Genomic DNA, 22,419 nt, shown 5'->3' with positions numbered 1-22,419 from the left:
CACAGAGTTGTTGAACTTTTTTGCGGAGGATTGCCCAGAGTTGTTGAGCCAATCAACACCACACATTTAGCATGATTTTTAAATAAAAATACCTAGTCTTATACACGGAAAAGTACGGTACTTAAAGAGACCAAGTATCAATGAATGGTTTATTTTAAAAGTAGCTTGGTATCTTTGAATTGGGAATGGCTGCCCTGAACCCAACAAAGAATGCCTCAGCAGCAGATAGGCCTTGGATCTCACCACCAGTGTGAGAGTAGAACTATCAAGTCTAGCAACTTGTTTCACTTTGTGGCCAAACAGATGCTTATAGGAAGTCCATAAGCAGGATGTGACAGCAGCAACTATCTCCTGCTGTTGGTAGCCAGCAACTGATATTTCAATTTCAGCAATTTATAAAGATCTACCCCCAAACCATGTAAATGTTGAAACAATAATTGGCAGGAAACCAAGGCCTGTTCAAAGCACCAAACCAAGGGTCCAAGTCTATTTGGTTATACAGTGGTGCCTCGCAAGACGAAATTAATTCGTTCCGTGAGTCTTTTCGTCTTGCGAAGCACAGTCCGTCGCAACTGTGCCTCTTCAAGCGGCTTTAAGAAAAAAGCGAACAAACTCGCAAGACGTTTTCGTCTTGCGAAGCAAGCCCATAGGGAAAATCGTCTAGCAAAGCAACGCAAAAACCGAAAAACCCTTTCGTCTTGCGCGTTTTTCGTTTTGCGAGGCATTCGTCTTGCGGGGCACCACTGTATTTGCATGTTGTCATGATGTATCATGATTGCAGCAACTCAAAATCTTTCATGAGCCAATCAGTATTCAAGCTTCAAGTGGTTAGTTCCACAAGCTGGCTATATTTAACTTACATGGCTTATGAAGCCACCACTCAACACATTTATCTAAAGAGTATTTATTTTATTCTTCACCGTGACTGCCTCCAAGAAATAACATTGGAAAAAACCCCAAAGAGGAGTACATACAGCGACTGTGGTAAAGCAGAATTGAACAATCCCGGGAGTGAGGAACGAAAGAAGAACTGTCTAAGCAAAGACAATTAAACTAAAAGACCTGTGGAAGGCATATCCTTTTTTCTTCGAGTATTAAACTGAGAAAGTCCCTGGGAATTCTAACAGATTTTTGTCTCAGATACAGGCTAACAAGAATGAACAGGAGGACTACAATACAAAACTTTCACTACAGAACGCTGTACACACCTGTTGTCAAAACCCTTCCCTCAAAACCCCCTTAACCATGGTGTCTATTTGCTTGCTTGTTGAGCTTGTCTGCGGAGGAGGACATAGATCTTCTCCTTTATCCAGTCTTTATTGTATGGCTGGTATGTCTGAGTATCAGCACGGTAACTGTGAGGGAAAAAGAACAGGTCAGTTAATATCGTTCATCATGCATTTCTTAAATGTCACAAAACCAATCAGCCTCAACCTCACACGTTTTTGAACAGCAGCTTATACAACAGTAGGATTCTAGAACAGTGTCTGCTGCGAATCAAAATTCAATAGTTTCAATCCAGCAGGGGTTTCCACACACCCACCCGTTGCCCATCAATGCCCGCTGCTTCAGAGCTCACATTTGCCCTATGCAAATGGTAAGGGTACCTCAGCCATGTCCCGTTTGCTGAACCAGAGTATTTGTAAATAAAGAATACAGTAAGTGAGGCTAAGCCAAAGTCAGCAGGTCAAAATGCGAGTGAAGCCATGGTCTCTCTTCTAGAATGAAACAGTGATTTCTAAATGGAAGAGATACCTATTATCAGGATCCCATTTTCCAAGCAGAATATAAACACCCCTGCAATTCTAAAAATGAAGGGTGATAATGTCTAGGGTCACAGAGCAAGTCTGATGTATATCTTGGAGGAATTTATATATTTATAAGAGCTTGCTTCCAAAAGCCCAGCCCAAAATAGTCTCCACTTGCTTCCAAATGCAATTATCTTGTGATGCTGGAACAATGCTTTCAGTGGTTACCATTAACACAGCACTAGTAACAAAGTTTCAAACAAATATTATTCTCAAGCCTGTACCAACTCTGCATCTCAACTTAATGAAAGGTATAATAACTGCAAGCTAATAAGCAGGTCTCTAAATGCCCGGCTGTGCTGAACTCAGTTGTGTGCCATCAGCATGTCTGTATGGTTTTAATTTGTCATTGATAGTATGCCATGGAAGGGGCAGTAGCAGAACCACCATCTAGACCTCTACAGCTAAAAAACATAAAATATTTCATGCTCAAAGTATGCCCTCTGGTGGCTTTATAAAATCTAAATAAATATGAATAACTATGATTTAACTGATTAATACCTCTGATCTAATATGCTCGTACAAGCAAGGAGTGATGTGGCCTAACATTTTTTTTCTAGACCCATACCCTTCATGGTTCACAACTTCAGCCTCAGCCATGAGACTGTACATCCGGTTGGGTTCAAAAAGGAGATACTCTGGCCACAAAGAAGGAAGTTGCAACACTACACTGTAAAATACCTGCCCTGAACCCAGAGGATTACAATAAATATCAATTAGTGGCACAACTCCCATTTTCAGGCAATGTGCTTTAACAGGCAGTAGCCATGCAACTTGACACCATTTGATCAAACAGAGGTTTTCAACCTTTTCGAATTCACGGTTCCCTTGACCAACTACCTTCTTTCTGTGGCACCCGTGTGGAGCTCAGGAGTCCAGTTAGGTCACCCCTTGTCTGCAGAGTTGGCAGCCTCTCACACTTTTTCAAACACCTTCCCTTATGGAGTGTTCCCTCAGCCTCCTCTCCCCTCCCCTCCCCTCCCCTTGGGAGTCCTCCAAGCAGTTGCTGCTGCCATCCCTGGTCTCTGAGCTGCCTCCTCGCCCCCCGCAAAGAGATGCCTCCCAGAGGCACCATTCCTTGTGAAGCTTGTAGCCAGAGCTGCTGCAATAAACAGCTGTGCAAGTCTTTGGGAGGCAGCAACGCAAGAGGGCATCAGAGGAGGAAAAGAAAGAGGTACAGAAGCCAATGTTGTCTGCGGCACCTCTGGCCATCATTCAAGGCACCCCAGGGTGCCATGACACACTGGTTGGAAACCACTATATAAATCCACTTCAATTCCTTCTTAAGATGTAGCCCTGAAATTGCATTGGTTGCCCAGCTGGATATCTGTGAAGGGAAAATCACTGGGGAAGTTGGTCCTTCCACAGCTCTGTGGCCTTTGATATCAGTCACACCACCTTTGGAATTGTCTGTCTTTCAGAAATAGGTCACACAGCTCTTAGTTCTGTGGCATTTGTGTGGTTGGATTCCACAGGATCTTTTCATTAGCCCAGGCTTGTGTATGGCACCTCCTAGACAGCAGTAGCCTGAAAAAGTTATCCAGACTCTTGTGTTATCAAGGCTTGTTATACATAGGGTCACCCTTTAAGACTGTTTGGGAGTTCAGAATATAGCAGCAAGAATGTTTATACACTGATTTGTCTTTTAAAGTATTACATAGCTTTGAACTAGCAGTATTTCTCAAACTTGGGTCTGCAACTGTCGCTGGACTACAATGCCCATCATCCCTAGTTAGCAGGACCAGTGGTCAGGGATGATGAGAGTTGCGGTCCAACAACAGCTGCAGACCCAAGTTTGAGAAACACTGTTTCTTCTCCAATCCTCTAGATGGAGCATCAGCTAGAAATAAAAGAAATCAGGCTAAGAAATGCTATTTTCACACAATGCAATACACTACCAATGTATTACTATAATATTGAATGCTACAGAAGAGTCACAGATTCCATCGTTACAGTGTTTACTATTATTTCTCTTAATATTTTATCTGTATTCTTTTTCCAAGTTATGTTGAAATAAGAATGAAATCCAACTAAGGCTGCAATCCAAAACCCAGCTAAGGAGCAGGGTTGCTTAATGTAGCCACCACTACCCCATAGCTCTGCTTGTGTTGACTGGTGTGAAGGCAGGGGGAAGTAAATTGCTGCACCAACTTGGACTTAGCAATCATCGGGTTCCATGCTTGCCTGGCAGCTTGCTTCAAAGAGCACTTTTGCAAAGGGCTTTAGCCCCCATCCCCCAAACAGGTGATGAGCATTGATTAAATTCTGCTGCCTTGGCTACACAATCCTGTTCTCTGCTAAGAGCACAGTGCGCTGCTGATGCAAGACTAAACCTTGTTCTCCTGCCAATTAGCTGACATCACTAGTTATGTCAGCAGATGGGTGGGCAGATGTCGTTTGGGAAAAATGGCCTCTCAGGCCAGAAGTTCCCCTTCCCTACCATAGACCATTTGTACTGCTGCATTCCAACTGATTTCATTGGGACTGCAACTGTAAATGGTTTTTAAATTTGCCCCATATATGATGCAAGCCCTCTGTATGGTTTTGAAAAATATGTTGCCTTCATTCAATAGATCAGAGACAGGATTTGGGCTGCTACCATAGAACCACAGAATTGTAGAGTTGTAAGGAACCACTAGGGTCATCCAGTCCAACCCCCTGTAATGCAGGAATCTTGCTAAAATGGTTACAACCAGCTAATTCTGACATATGATGGCTCCAGACCTGCAGCTCTCTGCATGTGCTTTATACTGGATTGACAGTTCCATTTTAGACTTCATAGTGACCCCAACAATTCAAGCACTCATTCTGCAACAGCTGATAAAATTTACAGGTGTTCAAAGTAGAAATGTGAAGGGTGGAAGGGATCAGAAAAAGGGGGGGAATTGGGCAAAAACTGGTGTTCCTCCATCCTTTCCCGACCTTCACATCTCTACCTCCAATGTACATTCTGTGTGCAATGGAAATCCTATTACAGTGGTACCTCGGGTTACAGACGCTTCAGGTTACAGACTCTGCTAACCCAGAAATAATACCTCGGGTTAAGACCTTTACTTCAGGATGAGAACAGAAATTGCGCGACTGCAGCGCGGTGGCCCTGTTAGCTAAAGTGGTACCTCAGGTTAAGAACAGTTTCAGGTTAAGAATGGACCTCCAGAATGAATTAAGTTCTTAACCCGAGGCACCACTGTAGATAGATTTTGTCCATCTCAAAATCATGTTACATTTCAAGTAACACTGGTTCCAGATGTATATTAACACCAAAAATACATGTTGTCATAGCTAACAGAACTTGCAGAGCTGTTGAGGAACATAAAAATCCCACTGTAAATATGTATACCTCAGAATACATGTGTAAGCCAATATATGTATCTTTACAGATAATAAGCTATAAAATACTTACACAAGGCAGCTGAGGTCAGCCAAGTCGTCAATGAAATCAAATAACTGGCTAATATCATATGTAATTGAAGGGCTGTTAGGATTCATTCTCTTCAGATGCTCTTCATACATTTTACAGACTCCTAAGAAAATATTCAGGACTTATATTAGAAACATTTAAGGTTCCAGCTTGCTAAAGTTCTTAGATGTCAAGAAACATAGGAAAAGGGGATCAGTGTGGAAATAGGCTATCACAACAGCTTGAAAGAAGGTAGACTTTGGTTTATGTGGATAAGCCTACCAATAATGCAGCATTAAAATGTCTTCATAATTTGGTAATTCTTCAAATACATGCAGTACATCTTAGGCCAGTAATTACTGTATCCCCATGATAATGCAAGAGCCCAAGACTTTTACTGGGTTGGGATTCCTTCTGCCCCCCACAGTAAATGATTGATCTGGCCCAACCTAAGGATCTAAGCAGGTACTTGTTTGGCTTTCCATCTAGAGCAGTGGTACTTACCTTCCATGCATTCATTCACAGATTCATAATCAGCATAAGTCCTGCCTTCTGGTCGTTTGGTAGGTTGAACAAGCAAAATTGTGTGAGACTATAAAAAGAAAGTTAACATTTACATAGAATCGAATGATCTTTAAAAAGGGGGCGGGGGGGAGAGACGATTTGTTTATGTGCAAGGAACTTTTTTGTATGGAAGCTGGAGAGGAGGGCTTTTTTTTCCTCCTGCAGGTTTCTCTCCAATTTACAACAATGGGGGCAGGGAGAGAGAGAATACATTACACCAGCTCCAGGACTGGTGCAATTTTGCAGTCAGTTTGTGGGCACATTGGAGAAAATAGGATACTCAGGAACCTGAAAGTTCATGTCCTTCTCTTACATGCCCCTGAAAGGCTCTGTTGTGGCTACTGCTGCGTGTGGGTGGGGTGTTTCTGCCTGAAGATCAGCAATGGAACAGAACCTTCCATCGTCACACCTGGGCACTCGAGACTGTAAGTAGGGACTCTGCTCATGTGATCAAATGCTCCTTCACACAACAAAGGGTGAAACAATCCCTCCATACAGGGATTAGTGTATTCTCCCTAGCATGCTTGTTTTTTCTCAATTGTGCAAGGAGTTTATCTGTAAAAAGTACATCCAGTACCCTCAAATGATACAACTTAAAGAGACTTATCTCAGTGTGAGCTTCATTCTCATCAACCACAGCAGTGACATCTGTGTGATTTGGGGGAGAAGGGTTAGGTGGGAGAAAGACACCCCCTCATAAAAAGAAACACGGGTGAGACAAGCTTGAAGCTGGTGTTTGAAAGTTATGGGAGCACTAAGGGGCCTTTGTCATCAGCTAAAACAACTCACTCAAAATATACTTTTAGAACTCAGCTGACATTGATATGGTTTTTATAGAGCTATTTTTTTTAACATCACTGCTTTTTTTTACTTTGTTGTTAGGATTGCTTGTTGTGATTCATAGCCTGATTTGCCCGCTTTACTGAGTTTGCTTTTTATCATAGGAAGCACGCCAAAGTAAAAAATAATAATGAGAACTCCAAAACATGCACTGCTATCTCCACGCACCAACTCGAGGCATAATGGAAAGCAAAGCACGCCTTCATGCATAATTAGCTCGAATTTGTTTGAGCAACTTTTTGGAGTGGGGGTGAACTGCGGCTGTTCTTCCTGAGGTGCTACGGGAGCCTTCAAGAGAAAGCAGGCACTTCATATGGCGGCAGCCCAGCAGCCGCCTAACGGACCTTACTGCGGGGCCATGGCCATTTTAGGCCCGAAGCAGGGGATGAGCGCGCCGGGAGACGCCACGCGGAGCGCCTCCCTCTCCTCCACGCTCTCCAAGCAAACCCATCCGCGCTCCCGCCTGATGGAGACGAGAGGGCAGCTTCTCTGCCTTAACTCACCATGGCGACTCGTTCCGTTCGGCTCAGGCGCGAAGCACAAAACTCTCAACGTCTTCTCGACCACAATGCACCGCGACCACCGGAAGCACTACACCTACCTTCGCCCTCACACCCACCAGCACCTTCATAGCGGCATAGACATGATTCGCCTCTCGTTCGGGTACATAACGAAAGTCTCGCGAGATTGTGGCTCGCCGTCAGTTCTCTCCGCGCGGGAGACGGAAGTTTTGCAAGAACTCAGAAAGCGGCCATCTTTAGTGAGGGCTCGCTCGGCCGTCTCATTCCTGGCAAAAAAGACAACAACGCATGGCCGCCCGTTACAGTGCCCAGCTCTCCTCCCCTTTCTCCGCCATCTTAAAATTGGGCAGGGAAGACGAGGGAGTCAAATGCAGCGTTGCTTGGTCAACAGGCCTCCTTTCAACTGCCAAGTGTCCCGGAAGTCGAGTTAGGGAAGAGGAAGTCGAGTGAGGAGCTGCCACTTGGCCTTCATGGCAACAGCTGAGGGAGCTGGGCATATGCTGGCGGCAGGGATGGTGGCGGGAGGCTGAGGCACAGGCCGTTTCTCGGGCTCCCTTGTAGCTTTCTCGCTCTGCGTGACGGGAGCCGGCCTGCCTGTCTCTCCGCTTGCAGCGCAAGGGCGCCTGTCCTTCGAGCTGCGGGTCCGAGGGACGGGAGGCAGCCTCCAGGGGTTGGTTCGGGGCCTCCGAGCCTCTCCGCGGAGGCAGCGGGCGGACGGGGCCTTGGGGGGAGTTTGCGGCGTCCCAGGCGCGCTGGTGTCTCGCGGGGTCTCGGCCTATTGCGGGCGCGGGAGGAGGCGCCGCTGTCCCGCTCGCTGCTTCATGCGACCCCTGAGGCTGGCTCCCCTTCCGCAGCCGGGAAGGCGAATCCTCTCGTGAGTCGGAGCCCCTGCGAGCAGCTCGGCCGAGGAGCAGAAGCCGGCCATGGATGACTTCTTGTCGATCAGCTTGCTCTCCCTGGCTATGCTGGTTGGCTGCTACGTGGCCGGGATCATCCCTTTAGCGGTGAACTTTTCCGAGGTAAGGAGGAGGCTCCCGCGTAACTGTCCGTCCGCTTTTGTAAGGGAGACGCGCAGGAGCTAGTTCGTCAAGTGTGTGTGTGTGAGAGAGAGAGACAGACAGACAGAACCGCCTGCTTTTTCAAGAAGAGTGAGGCAGCAAATGAGAAATATTGAGAGAAAGCAACTTAATAAATGCTCTGGGTAAACGGAAGCCTAACCTGCAAACTTAGCCCACCTTTTGAAATAGGGTACACGTCCCAGCTACCCATGATCCACACGTCACGATTTCCGTGCTCTGCGATGACTAGGGGGGAAGAAGAGGTGGCAAAAATTGGAGGTTTTAAAAAAGCAGCGTTTTGAGTTCTCTCTGTGATTAACTGTAATTTTTACTTGACTAAGTTCCCTCTGATCTTTAACTCCCTCTGCTAAGGGTGTGTGTGGTGCAAATGTTGGTAAAGGTAAGTAGCTTTAACATTTGTATTGTGTGGCTTGGTTTGTATAGCTTGCAGAAATGTCTTGTGAAATCCAAATTACTGAGAACTCGGTATTCTTTATACTAAAAATGTTGATATGTTTTTTATCACTTTGTTATTGTCCTTTACTGGTAACTCAAACTTGAACAAGGAAACTTTTTCCCATAACCTCTACCTGTTGCCTCACCTCTGTCCATTTGACAGAGTATCTCTGATTCTTCTGATCTTATATGTTAAAAAAAATGCATACATAGCACTAGGATTGTGTTGTGATAAAAACTTCCTGAAAAATACTTTTTGAAGCTTCCATGGTGTGTGTGTGTTTTTTTTTGGGGGGGGGTGAAATTTGATGCTAAAGGTTAAATGTACAAAACAAACAATCACCCGATGTTTCATGTATTAAAGGCAGTACTTGAGTTCTTATATGGGCTTTCATTTCTTCAGAAGTGGCAGCATATTTAAAGGAAGCATATATGCTAAATATCACTATTAGAAAAGATTTCTATAATATGCGGCAACTACTTTACTGTGAGAAACATGGATGGCACGGTTGCTTTTGGATACTTTTTACTGTACTATGATTTTTCTCTTTGGGAGAATTGACTGTAAAGTGCTGAGCTACAACAAGTAATTTGAAAATATTGCTGGTTTAGAACAAGTAGTTGGAGTAGGCAGCTCCCTTAGTTGTGTAACTTTTGTAGTGAATAGCACATTTTCAGCTTATTGCAAGCTAATTGCAAGTTTTTCCAGAAATCTTGGATGTACTGTACCTTTGGGCCAGAGTGGCTGAGGAGCTATGTATTTGGAAGATGATATTACATTTTTCTACATGGCTGGTTAAATAAACGCCTGGTTTGTTCAGTTCCTAATTCCACTGCTGGAAGCCTCCTCTGGATCTCAGTCCATTATGCAAACAGAAGGAGCCCTTCTACCAACTTGCTTAAGCAAGCTAGGGCGGTATGATACATTAATATTAAGTGGTGCCCATATTGGAAATGCTCAAAATGGGTTTTTAAAGCACTGCACATTTGTCCAGAGACCTCTTGATCGACTATCGCTTCCTGCAGTGTATGCCCACATTAGATTTTGGAGATTTGTAGGGTTTCTGTAGATAGCTGTGTGAATCAGTCCTTGGTAAAATGCCAGTTCAAATACATGTATTCAGAATTGCACTATTCGGTTTCTCTTTTTTAAACAGTTATTTGCATTTTTGCTTTCCTGTTTTGCCAAGATGAAAGGCAATGAGAGGAGACCCACCCTTGCTTTCTAGCTTAGAGCTGGCAAGAAGTGACACTGCAATTGTACTGTGTTTCAGAAGGCACATTGCAATGATCCATCCTGCTCCTATCCTGCTCCAAGCTACAAACAAAAGTTGGGGTAGCCATTTTTGTGGTAAGGTGTGTAAAGTGCCACCACTGCCCGTCACAAAAAAGCCCCAGACTTGTTCTCCAGCTCCAGAGTTTAAGGTTGGGGTTGGCAGTGGGCAGGCAAGACGCTTGAAGTGCCACATCTGGCTAGCACCAAAACAAGTTTCTGTTCCCCTCTCTCAATTCTAATATCAAGAGCTCAGGTGTATATTTGAGCAAACAATATCTATCCAAAAATTATTTGTGTGTCATAATTTTAGTTCTTATGAAATATTCACTCTGAATTTTATTTGCAGGAAAGGTTGAAGCTGGTCACAGTCCTTGGTGCTGGACTTCTTTGTGGAACTGCCTTGGCTGTCATTGTGCCTGAAGGAGTACATGCACTTTATGAAGATATCCTGGAGGGTGAGAAAACAACACTATTATTCTGGTGCTGAGTATGTGGGTTAAACGATGTAACTGTTAGGTGCACTAGTAGCTGGTTGACTGACCGAACCCAAAGAGTACTCATTAATGGTTCCTCATCATCCTGGAAAAAAGTGACAAATGGGGTGCCGCAAGGTTCTGTCCTGGGCCCGTTGTTGTTCAACGTCTTTAAAAAGGACTTGGATGAAGGAATTGAGGGGATGCTCATCAAATTTGCAGATGACACCAAACTGGGAAGGATAGCTAATGCCACAGAAGACAGCATCAGAATTCAAAATGACCTTAACAGATTGGGACACGTGTAAGGTTCTGCACTTAGGCAGGAAGGACCAGATGCACAAATATAGGATGGAGGACCTCTGGCTTACTAGCAGAACATGTGAAAAGGATCTAGGGGTCTTGGTGGACCACAAGCTTAACATGAGTCAACATTGTGATGCAGCAGTAAAACAAGTTAATGCTATTCTAGGCTGCATCAACAGAAGTATAGTGTCCAGATCAGGGGAAGTAATAGTACCACTGTGTTCTGCCTTGGTCAGACCACACCTGGAATACTGTGTCCAGTTCCAGGCACTACAGTGTAAGAACGATGTTGACAAGCTGGAACGTGTACAGAGGAGGGCAACCAAGATGATCAAGGGTCTGGAAACTAAGCCTTATGAGGAGCATTTGAAGGAGCTGGGTATGTTTAGCCTGGAAAAGAGGAGACTGAGAGGAGATATGATAACTGTCTTCAAATATTTAAGGGCTGTCACATGGAGGAGGGAGCATGCTTGTTTTCTCCTGCTCTGGAGGGTAGGGCTCAAACCAATGACTTCCAAGTTGCAAGAAAGGAGATTCTGACTATAAACGTTTGAAAAAACTTTCTGACAGTAAGAGCTGTTCAGCAGTGGCACCTCCCATGAGAGGTGGTGGACTCTTTGGAGGTTTTTAAACAGAGGTTGGATGGTCATCTGTCATGGATGCTTTAGCTGAGATTCCTGCATTGCAGGGGGTTGGACTAGATGACCCTTGGGGTCCCTTCCAACTCTAAGATTCTATGATTAAAAATTCAAGCACTGGTTACTACAGAAGAGAAACTTTTAGTTTCTTTGCAGTCCCAAGTTGTGTTCTTATAGACTATGAGGTATTTTTAATTGTAACAGTTGTAGAACAATTTTAAGCTTTCTATTGCCATCTTAATTAAAGGTCCAAAATAGGTTAAAGATCATAACCAGGATCCGGACAACTTTGAAACTTACTTCTGTGAGCCCAAGGAGGAATTTTGATTTGTTTTTCTTGACTAACAGCACCCCATGCCACATGACAGTCAGTTTTTGAAATGGAGGGGGCTTTCAAAAGCAGCTTGTAATATACCATGGGGATTCAAAGATTATAATGTGAAAAATAGGTAAAATTCCAGACAGTTCTATGTGCTTATTAGATTTTAATACTACCCTTCCTTTGAGAAGACTGTACCTCACAGTGTGTTGTTTTGTTATTGCTGCTGCTGCCCTTCACCTTAAGGTCCCAGGACAGGAAACAATATTAACAACAATTTAAAACAACTTACAACCATAAGATTGTGTGTTAGGCTGAGAGAACCAGCCTTCTTTGCACATCTCATTTAAATCATAATTTTAAACAAACTATAGTTTAATGTAAATTAGCATCATGCTGCTGCACCCTTCTCAAGAATTCTTTTGGTGCTGCTCCCTCCTGCCATGCAGAAGATGAAACGAGCCAGATTCTGACTTGTCTCATCTGAACCTGGGCTTATAATTTGTTGTGGAGAGGGGAGGAACAAACCACAAGTTTGGGTTTGGATAACAGGACAAGCCAGCATCTGGCTTGTTTCATTTGTGAAGAACGTTTGAGCAGTGTGCATCACCATGCTGCTCATTCACATTAAACCATAGCTTAGCTGTACAACAGCAGGACCCCAAAGCAGAGCAAGAGGATCTTAAATACACCTAAAAATCTTTACCTTTGCTAGCATAAAGACTGCATAGTTTCTCTTTATTCGAAGGAACCTGTCTGTTTTGTCTAAGGATGGAGACAGAACTGTGTAACAGCTGGTGTTTGTATTTTCAGAGATGAGGAGTTGAGCATTATGTGTCTTGCCTTCCTAAAGTGCCTTGGTGCAACCTGAAGCCTGTGTTACACATAAAAGAGTATTTTGAATGTCTGCTGCCTCCTTCTACATCCCATTTTTAGACTCTTACCAGATATAGACACAGATGGTTTTTTCATCAGACAGCCTCGCCAAACCCCACCCAAGCCATCTGGAGAACTCAAAACCTTGCACACCATTTTGCAACATTTGAGTTGGCCTAATAAAGAAATTACCCTAATAAAGTTTTTGGCACTCCGCTAATAGGGTACCTTTGCCTTAGATGAATGCTTCACTTTCCAATTGTTAATCATTTGGAAACAGATGCATCCACCCTGCAAATAAGGGTGAATAAGAATATATTCACTGTCCTCTTTGTTGCTCATTCCCCATCTCCTTAATTGTCTCCTCTTTCTGTTTACTAACTCTTTCCATCTGGAAAATGTGATGCCGCTCAGAGAGCTGGGGAGGCGGATGACTGAGCCATGTTGGTGTTACATCCTGGGGCAGCCTTTTTCAACCTAGGGTCCCCAGATGTTGGACTACAACTCCCATCATCCCTAGCTAGTAGAGCCAGTGGTTAGGGAAGATGGGAGTTGTAATCCAACAACATCTGGGAACCCAAGGTTGAGAAAGGCTCCCTGGACATATAATAATCTCTTCCTGGGATATAAAGAACACATAGCTATCCTGATTACCTCATATGCTATAGAGAATTTGGTTATCATTGCAATACTCTATTTCCAAAAGCAGGAAAGAGTGCTTTGGGACTAGTAGGGCAACAAATTGTTTACCAACTTTGACAATTAAAAATAAGTTGGGAATGTAACGTTTGAGGCTTCTGTTTTTGTTTCTTCTAGCAAAGCACCACCCAGCTAGCGAGACTCAAAAGATGGTTGAATCAGAAAAAGCAGCAGATGTGCCCGTAGTACATGACCATGTCCACAGCCATGACCATTCAAGGTTACATGCTTATATTGGTGTTTCCCTGGTCCTTGGGTTTGTCTTTATGCTTCTGGTAGATCAGATTGGCAGTTCTCATGTCCACGCTACAGATGGTAAGTCTTAACTTTTATGGACACATAACCAGAATAAATGACGAGGGCCTTGAAATATTCAAGTAACTGAATGAATATTCTGGTATTCACTCTTAAGTAAAACAATTTGTTATACACTCACTGATGTAAAGAAAATGTTTCATAATATGCCAGATTTTTACAGTTAAACAAAAAAGTACACAGTATGACAGCTCAGTTTTAAAGTACTGGATAAATGCAGTCTTAATTCAGGAAATAATAGCAATCAGTGAAAATGCAGCTACTCGTATTTTATTTATTTTAATAAATTTATATCCCACTTTTCAGGAAATGCTAAACAAACAAATAACAAAAAGTATATGAAACCGTCCAATGAAACACAGAAAATTGATTTTAAAATCCATAGATAAAATACTAGAAACAACAAGCAGCAATTAATATATATCCAGGGCCAGTTGCAGCAAACAGACCCAGCACATAAAAGCAAGAATAGAATGGGCAATAGGAAAACTGAAGTTTAATGTCTTTCAAAGCTTTTTGGAATATTCCACCTTCCCTTAATTCTAAACATAATCTGAAATAAAGAAACAGGTGACCTTTTAAGAAGTTGTAGTTTGGTTTCAGTTGAAAAGTTGTGCCTTAATGCCTGTAATATTTTTCTTTAGGGTTCTCTTCCTACTTATTTGTATCTTATTTGCTTAAGATTCCTTAATTATTTCAGACCCAGAAGCAGCAAGGTCGGGCAATTCCAAAATTACTACCACACTGGGACTAGTTGTTCATGCTGCAGGTAGGTTACTGTTTTTTCATTTCTGCATAATGCCAAAGACCTTCATATATTGTCAGGTCACCTGGGTTAGAATTAGGGTTGCTTTGCTAAATGTGACACTAGTAATTAGTCCTTTGTATCATGCTTGCTATAGCCAGCTCCAGGCTAACTGAGCATTATCTTGTATTGGATAAGAGAAGGGAGAGAGAAGACAGTCATGAAGCTCAAGGAGATGTAATGGGGACATGTAATTCAGTGCATAAGCAAGAAGCATCAATTTGCTTTTAATTTAAGTTTTTTTTCTGAGGGGTGGGGGGAAGCTTCTGGTTCAGGTCTCTGGAGTGGAATAAGAGGTGTGTTGGTACACTTGTTCCTTGCGTAAATTGGTCCCAGTAAGCCTTTGATCAGTGGGTGAGTTCACTTTTGTGTGGTTTGGTTTTTTCCATCCTCATTAAGCTGATGGTGTTGCCTTGGGTGCGGCTGCTTCCACATCTCAGACCAGTGTCCAGCTAATAGTGTTTGTTGCGATTATGTTACATAAGGTAAGTTTTGAGTCTCAAACCTTTACATATTTCTTGTTTGCTTGTTAAATTTATTACTGTTCTATAGCACCTTTCATCTGAGCATCACAGGGCAGTTTACAACACAAAAATGTGTAAGATAGTAACAAACAAAAACAATACCCGCCACAGTTTAAAAGGCCATAGATTGGCTCATTAGCCAAAGGCCTGGGAGAAAAGTTGTTTTTGCCTGGTGCCTAAAGATAGATAATGAAGACACCAGGCAAACCTCCCTGGGGAGAGCACCCTACAACGGAGCCACCACAGAAAGGGCCCATTCTCATTTTGCTGCCCTCTGGACCTCTCATGGAGGAGGCCTCAGATGATGAGCACAAGGTCCAGATCTGATCATAGGGCAAGAAAAAGTACTTGAGGTATTGCAGTCCTGAGCCATTTAAGGTTTTAGTTCAAAACCAGCACTTTGAATTGGGCCCAGAAACTAATTGGCAGCTAGTGCAATCGGACCAGGATTGGCACTATATGCTGAAGCTATCTTGTCCCGGAGAGCAACCCGCCACTGAATTCTGCACCAGCTGAAATTTCTGAACCATCTTCAGAGGAAGTCCCATGTATAACGCAATGCAATAATCTACATATTTCACTATCGGCTGTTAGGAATTTGAAATTGTAACAGAAATTCTCTCTGGTTGTATAAATTTTGATTCAATAAACTATGTGGGTCTTAAGACATCCACACAATTTCTTAATTGTTCTTTAGTTGGCATACAATTATATATTGCATCCTAGTAGTAAATATATGCATTTAAGTGTGTGGTATCTGACATCTTTCTGATAGCCTAGGATGGGAAAGGAGTGATAAAAGGTTGAAATCAGAGTCCTTTCCCTGTGAGGAAAGAGTCATTTTAGCTTATTTTAAAAAGCAGAAAAGGGATGTCATGCTAAAAGGTTCTAAATCTATGAATTGAGAATTTCCCCGCTGTAATCCAGGTCACATAGTGAAACTTCCTTGTTGGTAAGTTAGGAATAGAAGTGCATTTTCCAGCAGAAACTTGTAATTGATGCTGCTTTGAAGTTAATAAATATAAAAATGAAGGTGGAAAAGACCATTTATAGCCTACTTAATGTGATTTTGATGATTATGCAAACCTTTGAGCTGTGAAGTGCTAATAGCATGCTTTTTGGAAGGCAGTTTGTAAATCTAATAAGTAAAAATGAGCCGCTTGTAGTACACCTCATGCTCAGAATAACCATAAATGCAGAGAAAGCTACACACAGCATGGCTACATGCTAGTAGCAGTGTGGCTAGCTGAACATTTAATTTCACATGAGCAGAAAGAGGGGTGTCACTTTCTTTTGTATTTGTACGTAAGAGTTTTGTTGACTGTTTTTTTCTCTTGTAGGCACCAGCTGCTTTTGGTCTTGTTTCCTTTCTAATGCATGCTGGTCTTGAACGGAATCGAATCAGGAAGCACTTGCTGGTTTTTGCACTTGCAGCCCCTGTTCTGTCAATGGTGACTTACTTGGGACTAAGCAAGGTAAATATTTCAGGTCTAACTTTCCAGAATACTGATTAATAGCTGAGGAGCATGGCCAGTGTTTAATCAACTCTTCAGAGGTGCTCTATCTACTCCTTTTGTCACTTCTATTTGTCAGCCACTTAACACACTACCATCCAGTTAGTCTTACAGCTGAAAAAATAGCAGTATGTCTGTATTTTTTAAAAACTGCAGCTAGACAATTGCACAGTAACTAAAAACATAATGGATCTTACATGGAATGAAGGAGATACCCTGGTGAAGAAAGGTAGAGTGGAAACAATTTCTGCTGATTCCGCCTTTCCTTTTTGCCTCCTGAAAAGTTGATGGGGGGGCTTAAGAATAAACTAGGTTCTTTTATCTGTTTAGATGTTTAGCATAAATGAGATTCAGTAAGCTCTAGAGAGAGGGCAAGTAAGCAGTCAGACAACCAATACATATTGGAATGATTCTGTAAAATTGCTTTATTGATTAACAAACATAACATATAACAAGATGAGGGAACATGCACTCAGTCAAACACCCACACACGCAAACACACTCAGCTCTCTCTTCGCCAGAAGTGATCAAGTTCTAGTAAGAGTTATGGGTGGCAGACTTCAGGATCCCAGTCTGGCACACAGCTTAGTCCGAGACGGTCTAATCTTATATGCTCTTCTTGTTGTGCATCTGAATCTGATATTCCTGAGTGAGATGTTCCTGGCAGTCCTTAGCATGTTCTTGGCACATTGTAATACTTATTGTTTGTACCTGATCTTCTGTAACTTCTGGCACAGTACAATACTCATTGTTTGTAACTAGCATTGCATGGCCGGCCTTTCATGCTTCCTTGCAGGTGTGGTACTTTTTGCCAGAACATGAACATCCCATCTTTGATCAACACAGTTCAGAAATAGTTCATTAACAGCATCCAATTTGGGTGATGGTCTTCAGCCAATCTTGTGGCTCATTCAAAGCATGTCATTCATAACAGGATAACCGTCTAGAACAGTATGGGAAATGGTAATTTAAGGATGATTGGGTAGAAACAGGCACCCCCCACGGGATTAGAGTCCCTTCTGCAACTGGCAGGAGCCCTTTACCCACAGAAGAGCATGTCTGGATCCAAGTTTGTTAATGGTTCCTTGTGCAGACATGCTTTGAATGAAAACCATTGTTTGGCTATTTATTTCATAAAATTTATACATTGTTTGATTGTAAAAAACAAACAAACAAACAAACAAACACCCTCAAAGTGGTTTACAAAGATTATAAAGCAATAAACTTGTCAGTAAAAACAACTATTCAAAACATTGAATAAAATAAAATCAGCAGTAAACTAAAAACCAGTTAAAACACACATCAACATACTATATATATGACATATCTGGGTAGGCTGTTTGAACAAAAATATTTTTAGCAGAAGCTGAAAAAAGGGCAAGCCTGCATGGTGTCAGCTGCCTGGTGTCAGTAGGCAGGGAGTCAGTCCCAAAGTGTATGTGCTGCCACACTAAATACAGAAGAGGTAGTATGTGGCACCTGTAACAGCACTAGTTCCATATACTGAAGTATTTGAGTGGAGTGCAACAAGTGCAGAATAAAGATCACTTCAAAGTCAAGCAACATTATCCTCAAAGTGTGTAACCAGTTAGTCACAGTAGGTCTTTGAAAGAGGTCCCTCCCACACCAGGGAGTCAGTAACTTCCAGACTGTCCCAAATAACTGCTACCGACTGCAAGAGGATGCAATGCGAGCTGCAAAATGAGCTTTTTTGCAGCTCGCACTGCCACATGGTGTTTGGTCAACTTCACAGCAGGGCTTGAGCCATTTGCGCTCAGGTCTTCATTCAACTTGTTCTGTAGCCTGGAGCTTCTCAGAATACCAAAGGGCTGCTTGGGCTCCACAACGCCAGAAAGGACGCATGGGAATGTTTGTGTCAACCACACGTTTCATTGCACAATTCCATAGCGAGATCAAGAATCGTTAGCTTTCTCCACTGGAAAATCCCCCAGAGCGATCAGGAACACATCAGTTTCCATCAGTCTCTGAGTGCAGGCCATCTGAGTGGGCCCACCACCCTTACGGGGGGGGGGGAATTATGATTTCATAATCAATATTATGTTAACCATCTGTAGGCAGTCTGTTTTTGCAATGACTGGTGCATGTGCATTAAAGATAATAATCTTTAGGGGGCAATGAGGGAAGATAGCTGTAAAGGTAGCTTGGTTTTTTGATTGCAGAAATCCTTTTAGGTTAACATTAACATTTCTTCAGAGTTGACTTCTTCCCTGGAATAAGTTACAAGCATTATTAAAGACAGATCAACTCTGTGTTTTCTCTCCCTTGCCACCCTCTTCTTTTACAGAGCAGCAAACAAGCACTTTCAGATGTCAATGCCACTGGAGTCGCCATGCTTTTCTCTGCTGGAACTTTTCTTTATGTTGCCACAGTTCACGTTCTCCCTGAAGTGGGCGGAATGGGACATAGCCACAAACCTGACTCTACTGGAGGCAAAGGACTCAGTCGCCTGGAGGTGGCAGCATTAGTTCTCGGCTGCCTGATTCCTCTGATTCTGTCCATTGGACACCAGCATTAAAGGTCTGAAGTGCAGCAATCTTCTCCTCAGTCTCTGATGTGAGCGGCAATCTGGTGTGTCAAGCTGCCCTTTTATCATTGTCTCTCTTACCCTGTTAACCACCCCATCTGTTTTAAGGAGTCAGAGAGACGCAAAGGAGGATTTCTGGGAAAGCTTGTTAGCATAGGAGATGATACTCTCGACAGCCGGATATAAATTCTGCATAACTTCCCTTTTCTGAAGATGTTTTAATTATGACTTCCTGCCCTATTCTCAGGGAAGTTGGAATTTAGAGATTCTATGGCAGATGATTTGGGAAGGACTTTATGGCTCATCATGAAAGCATAATCAAAAGTATTCTATATGTCAGCATTCACAGCTGACCTCTTGACATTGGATGCTGCCTTCTGACATCTGGGACTAGTTTTCACCTCCAAGATTTTTCATGTGATAATGATGGCATAACTATCTTGGGAGATGCATCTGGTGAAGAAACATCAACAGGATAAAGTCCTAGAAAAGATCTGTACAAGTTAAACAGCTTGATAGGATTTTATATATTGCATTACTAGGAAGCACATCTATTGTGTCCCTTGAGTGTTATCATCTATATGGTAGAATCAAGGAGTCACATTGGGCTGAAAGTTAGGTGGTTCTGAGCGCAGAGGGGTATGTGCTTATTGAAATGGACACTGTGCACATCTACAAAGGCTTATTCTGCTAAAATAGACTAAGGTAAGCACTGTTCATTAAGAGTGAAGGGTGCCCAAAGCATTTACTTATACAGAAGCAAAGACCTTAACATTTCTTGTTATTACAAACAAGAAACATTCTAAATTGTGAGCCTGTCTGAATTGAGCCTCCCTTTCTTTCTGAAATCTGATTCTGAAATATTTCAATCCGAAATATTTCAATCAACATCGAGTGTAACTGCAATTCTGAAATGCAGTGCCTTTCCATGGAGAAGAGCCTTCCTTTTGGCCTATAAACTTAACTTCATTGTGAAAGAAACTGTAAGAGTCATAGGGAGAATCCTAAAATATCTGAAAGTTTATGTACATTCTTGGTGCACAATTTTTACTTCAATTTGAAACCTTCACCTCCATTGTTCTTCAGTTAATGGTCATTTTATCTTAAAACACACACACAAAGCAAGAAGATGAATTGGCAGTTTTCTGTAGCACTGGTTATTCTACGTGACAAATGTTTCCCCATCTTTTCACAGCCCAGTAGCTCTTACAATTCTGATCTCTTCCATGCCTTCTTCACATCCTGTAGTAGTTTGGCATAGTATACTGGTATGATTCCTCATGAAGGTTTTGTTTTAATGGGTGATTCTTGCTTGCTGGTATTGTTTGGCATTGGTACAGCAGTGACAGTCAAGATCAAAATTTCACCAGGGATCTTTTTAAAATATATATATATATATATGGGGGCATTTAACATTAAAAATGTAAGTGAAAAATCCACACAGAATCAATATTGTATGTATCGTCTTTTCTGAAGGCTTATTATTGATCTACTTTAAAAGATCTCAGCCGGCCTCCTCAGTGTAATCTATTCTACCAGGTACCCAACTACATAAGGGGATCCACTAGAAGCTTGAATAAAACACCTGTTGCTTTTTGCCTGCCTGGGACTGTAAGAACCCACAGCTGCTGGGTTTGTGCAACACAGGTTATATAGGCCTGCTTTAAAAAAGTAAAAAATGCTTTTGTACTGATCAAGAGTCTCTTTTGAAGAAGAATCTCTTCTCTGTGTTCAAAATAGAAATACTCTTAAATCTTGTAACAAAAAAAAGGTACGGACACCTGATATGTGAACCAAGATGTGCATGTCACATCTTCATCATTGATGACCAAAGGTAAGTTGGGCACAAGTATAATTAAAGGCTCGATTTGGCCTACTGTGGTGGGCAAGATGATGAGGAAGCTGTTCCTGAGCTGGCAGAGAGGAAAACCGCAAAAATGGGAACTTGTGGGTAAACGGCAAACTATCTGACATAGAAGCAATGGGTGTAGGAATGGGAATTGAACCACACTTTAAACAATTTTTCCTAGTATATTTAATATTTGAGAGTCAGCGTTGTGATGCTGGTATCTTGAAAATCCTGCTGTTGGCCAGAGTTGCCTTTAGCTGCTCATTACATTTTGGAAAGTGGCCAGTAGCTGCCTATATTGGATCACTTTGTATTTATGAAAACAAGGCCTGCCAGCTCTGCCATCCCTGTTCACTAACTTTTGGCCCATTATGCCACTGGTAGGATGCCTTCATTGGACTTCTGTCCTTGATTTATAGGGCTGCGTCTAGAGCATTTGGGACAGGATCTAGAATTATACTGTATACCTCTCACACTGTAGAATTATATTGTGTGCATCAATTTAAGAGCGATAAGTCATAGAGGCAGTGTGTCAAGATCTTGTGAGGTTAGAATGTTGCCAGAAGCAACCTGATTTTCCACTCTGGTGATGAGGGTGTCTAGTTGCTTCACATGCTAACTACCACAAGAAAAGTAGGTAGCAAAGAGAGGGGAATATTTACATTATTAACAGCAACCAGATGTTTCATCTCTTGTATCTGTGAGAATCCTAACTTTAAAGAATCTTCCAGATTGGTCATGGTAAATGTGGATTTATTTCAATCTTCACTTGAAATGAGGGCTTTGTAGTCTAGTTCTGCTCTTAGTTCTTAGTAGTAAAATACAAATTCCAATCTAGGCTTCGCAGTAGACTCCTAGGAGCCATAGACTGCTGAGGATAAAGGGATTTATTATTTGTAACTACTTGCAAATTCATGTACTTCCATTATTCATGTCAGTTTTGGACTGAGTTGAAAGTGGAAATCAGTTTAAGTGGAAATCAGTTGAAGATGAGCTCGATCTGTGTGCAACATTGTTTGGTCATTTAATTGGCTATCCTGCTTTCATTCACAAAACAGGGATGATCTCTTGCCTGAGTTAAACTTGTTTTATAACAGCTAAGAGGACAGCAGAGCAGACATATCAAGGGAACACCGAATCTCCAAATGGTGGAAGGAAACTTCTCAGGATAACTGAAAATGATAATTTGAAACAGCAGAAAAAAAATATTCAGCTGCTCAGAGGGCTCAACAACTCAAAACACTCAGAGCAAGCTTGCATTTGTAGCCATCTGTATTCAAATAGGGAAAACTTGAACTTGTGTATGTACTGTTGTTTTATGCTCTTTATGATGAACCACAGGAGACTTGGGTGGGTGGGTGTGCTTACAGAGACATTTGAAAACTGAATGTCTATTTCAAAAGGAGATCAGCTTTTCTGTGCTTTGGCTATGTTTCTGAGCAGCTCGGACTTTGTGGGCACAGCTGTATACCTGATTCTGTGTACAAAAGTGTAATTTTAATGTTTTTTTCCGAAATCATTTGTACACATGAAATCATTCCATGGATGGCTGCCTTATTTTTGATTTTTTTTCCACTTTGTGAACATTTTTAAAAATGTTGTTTTTATTATATTAAAAATTTTATTAGCTGCA

The 22,419-nt window shown here is 42.1% G+C and overlaps 2 protein-coding genes across 5 annotated transcripts; one reads left to right on the top strand and one right to left on the bottom strand.

Annotated features, from left to right (window-relative positions):
- Window positions 1-888: 888 nt before the first annotated feature.
- Window positions 889-7,232, bottom strand: ERH (ERH mRNA splicing and mitosis factor). 2 transcript variants are annotated; one of them, XM_053385026.1, is made up of 4 exons: window positions 7,116-7,232; window positions 5,713-5,800; window positions 5,212-5,332; window positions 889-1,355 (listed from the first exon to the last, which is right to left on the bottom strand). In XM_053385026.1, exons 1-4 carry the CDS (start codon window positions 7,116-7,118, stop codon window positions 1,253-1,255), a joined length of 315 nt encoding a protein of 104 aa, XP_053241001.1. In that variant the 5' UTR covers window positions 7,119-7,232; the 3' UTR covers window positions 889-1,252. The 2 variants fall into 2 exon arrangements, with proteins under 2 accessions (XP_053241001.1, XP_053241009.1); XM_053385034.1 differs by lacking the exon at window positions 7,116-7,232 and adding an exon at window positions 6,957-6,977.
- Window positions 7,233-7,356: 124 nt separating this feature from the next.
- On the top strand, window positions 7,357-22,419 carry SLC39A9 (solute carrier family 39 member 9). 3 transcript variants are annotated; one of them, XM_053385000.1, is made up of 7 exons: window positions 7,357-8,152; window positions 10,270-10,378; window positions 13,352-13,549; window positions 14,250-14,318; window positions 14,754-14,839; window positions 16,219-16,353; window positions 18,698-22,419. In XM_053385000.1, the coding sequence occupies exons 1-7, from the start codon at window positions 8,057-8,059 to the stop codon at window positions 18,926-18,928; spliced, it is 924 nt and encodes a 307-aa protein (XP_053240975.1). In that variant the 5' UTR covers window positions 7,357-8,056; the 3' UTR covers window positions 18,929-22,419. The 3 variants fall into 3 exon arrangements, with proteins under 3 accessions (XP_053240975.1, XP_053240982.1, XP_053240990.1); XM_053385007.1 differs by lacking the exons at window positions 7,357-8,152; window positions 10,270-10,378 and adding an exon at window positions 10,408-10,428; XM_053385015.1 differs by lacking the exons at window positions 7,357-8,152; window positions 10,270-10,378 and adding an exon at window positions 11,626-11,789.

Source organism: Podarcis raffonei, chromosome 1, assembly GCF_027172205.1.
Source record: "Podarcis raffonei isolate rPodRaf1 chromosome 1, rPodRaf1.pri, whole genome shotgun sequence".
In the NCBI taxonomy this organism is placed as follows: Eukaryota; Metazoa; Chordata; class Lepidosauria; order Squamata; family Lacertidae; genus Podarcis; species Podarcis raffonei.
Note: the sequence above shows the minus strand (reverse complement) of the source record. Positions and strands in the feature narration are given on the sequence as shown.

Coding starts and splice junctions, on each gene's coding strand:
- ERH (XM_053385026.1), bottom strand. Junction 5,333..5,712: donor TGTGAATGAATGCATGGAAG/GTAAGTACCACT, acceptor ATATTTTCTTAG/GAGTCTGTAAAATGTATGAA. Junction 1,356..5,211: donor GCTGACCTCAGCTGCCTTGT/GTAAGTATTTTA, acceptor TTTCCCTCACAG/TTACCGTGCTGATACTCAGA.
- SLC39A9 (XM_053385000.1), top strand. CDS start 8,057: ATGGATGACTTCTTGTCGATCAGCTTGCTCTCCCTGGCTATGCTGGTT. Junction 8,153..10,269: donor TAGCGGTGAACTTTTCCGAG/GTAAGGAGGAGG, acceptor TTTTATTTGCAG/GAAAGGTTGAAGCTGGTCAC. Junction 13,550..14,249: donor TCATGTCCACGCTACAGATG/GTAAGTCTTAAC, acceptor TAATTATTTCAG/ACCCAGAAGCAGCAAGGTCG.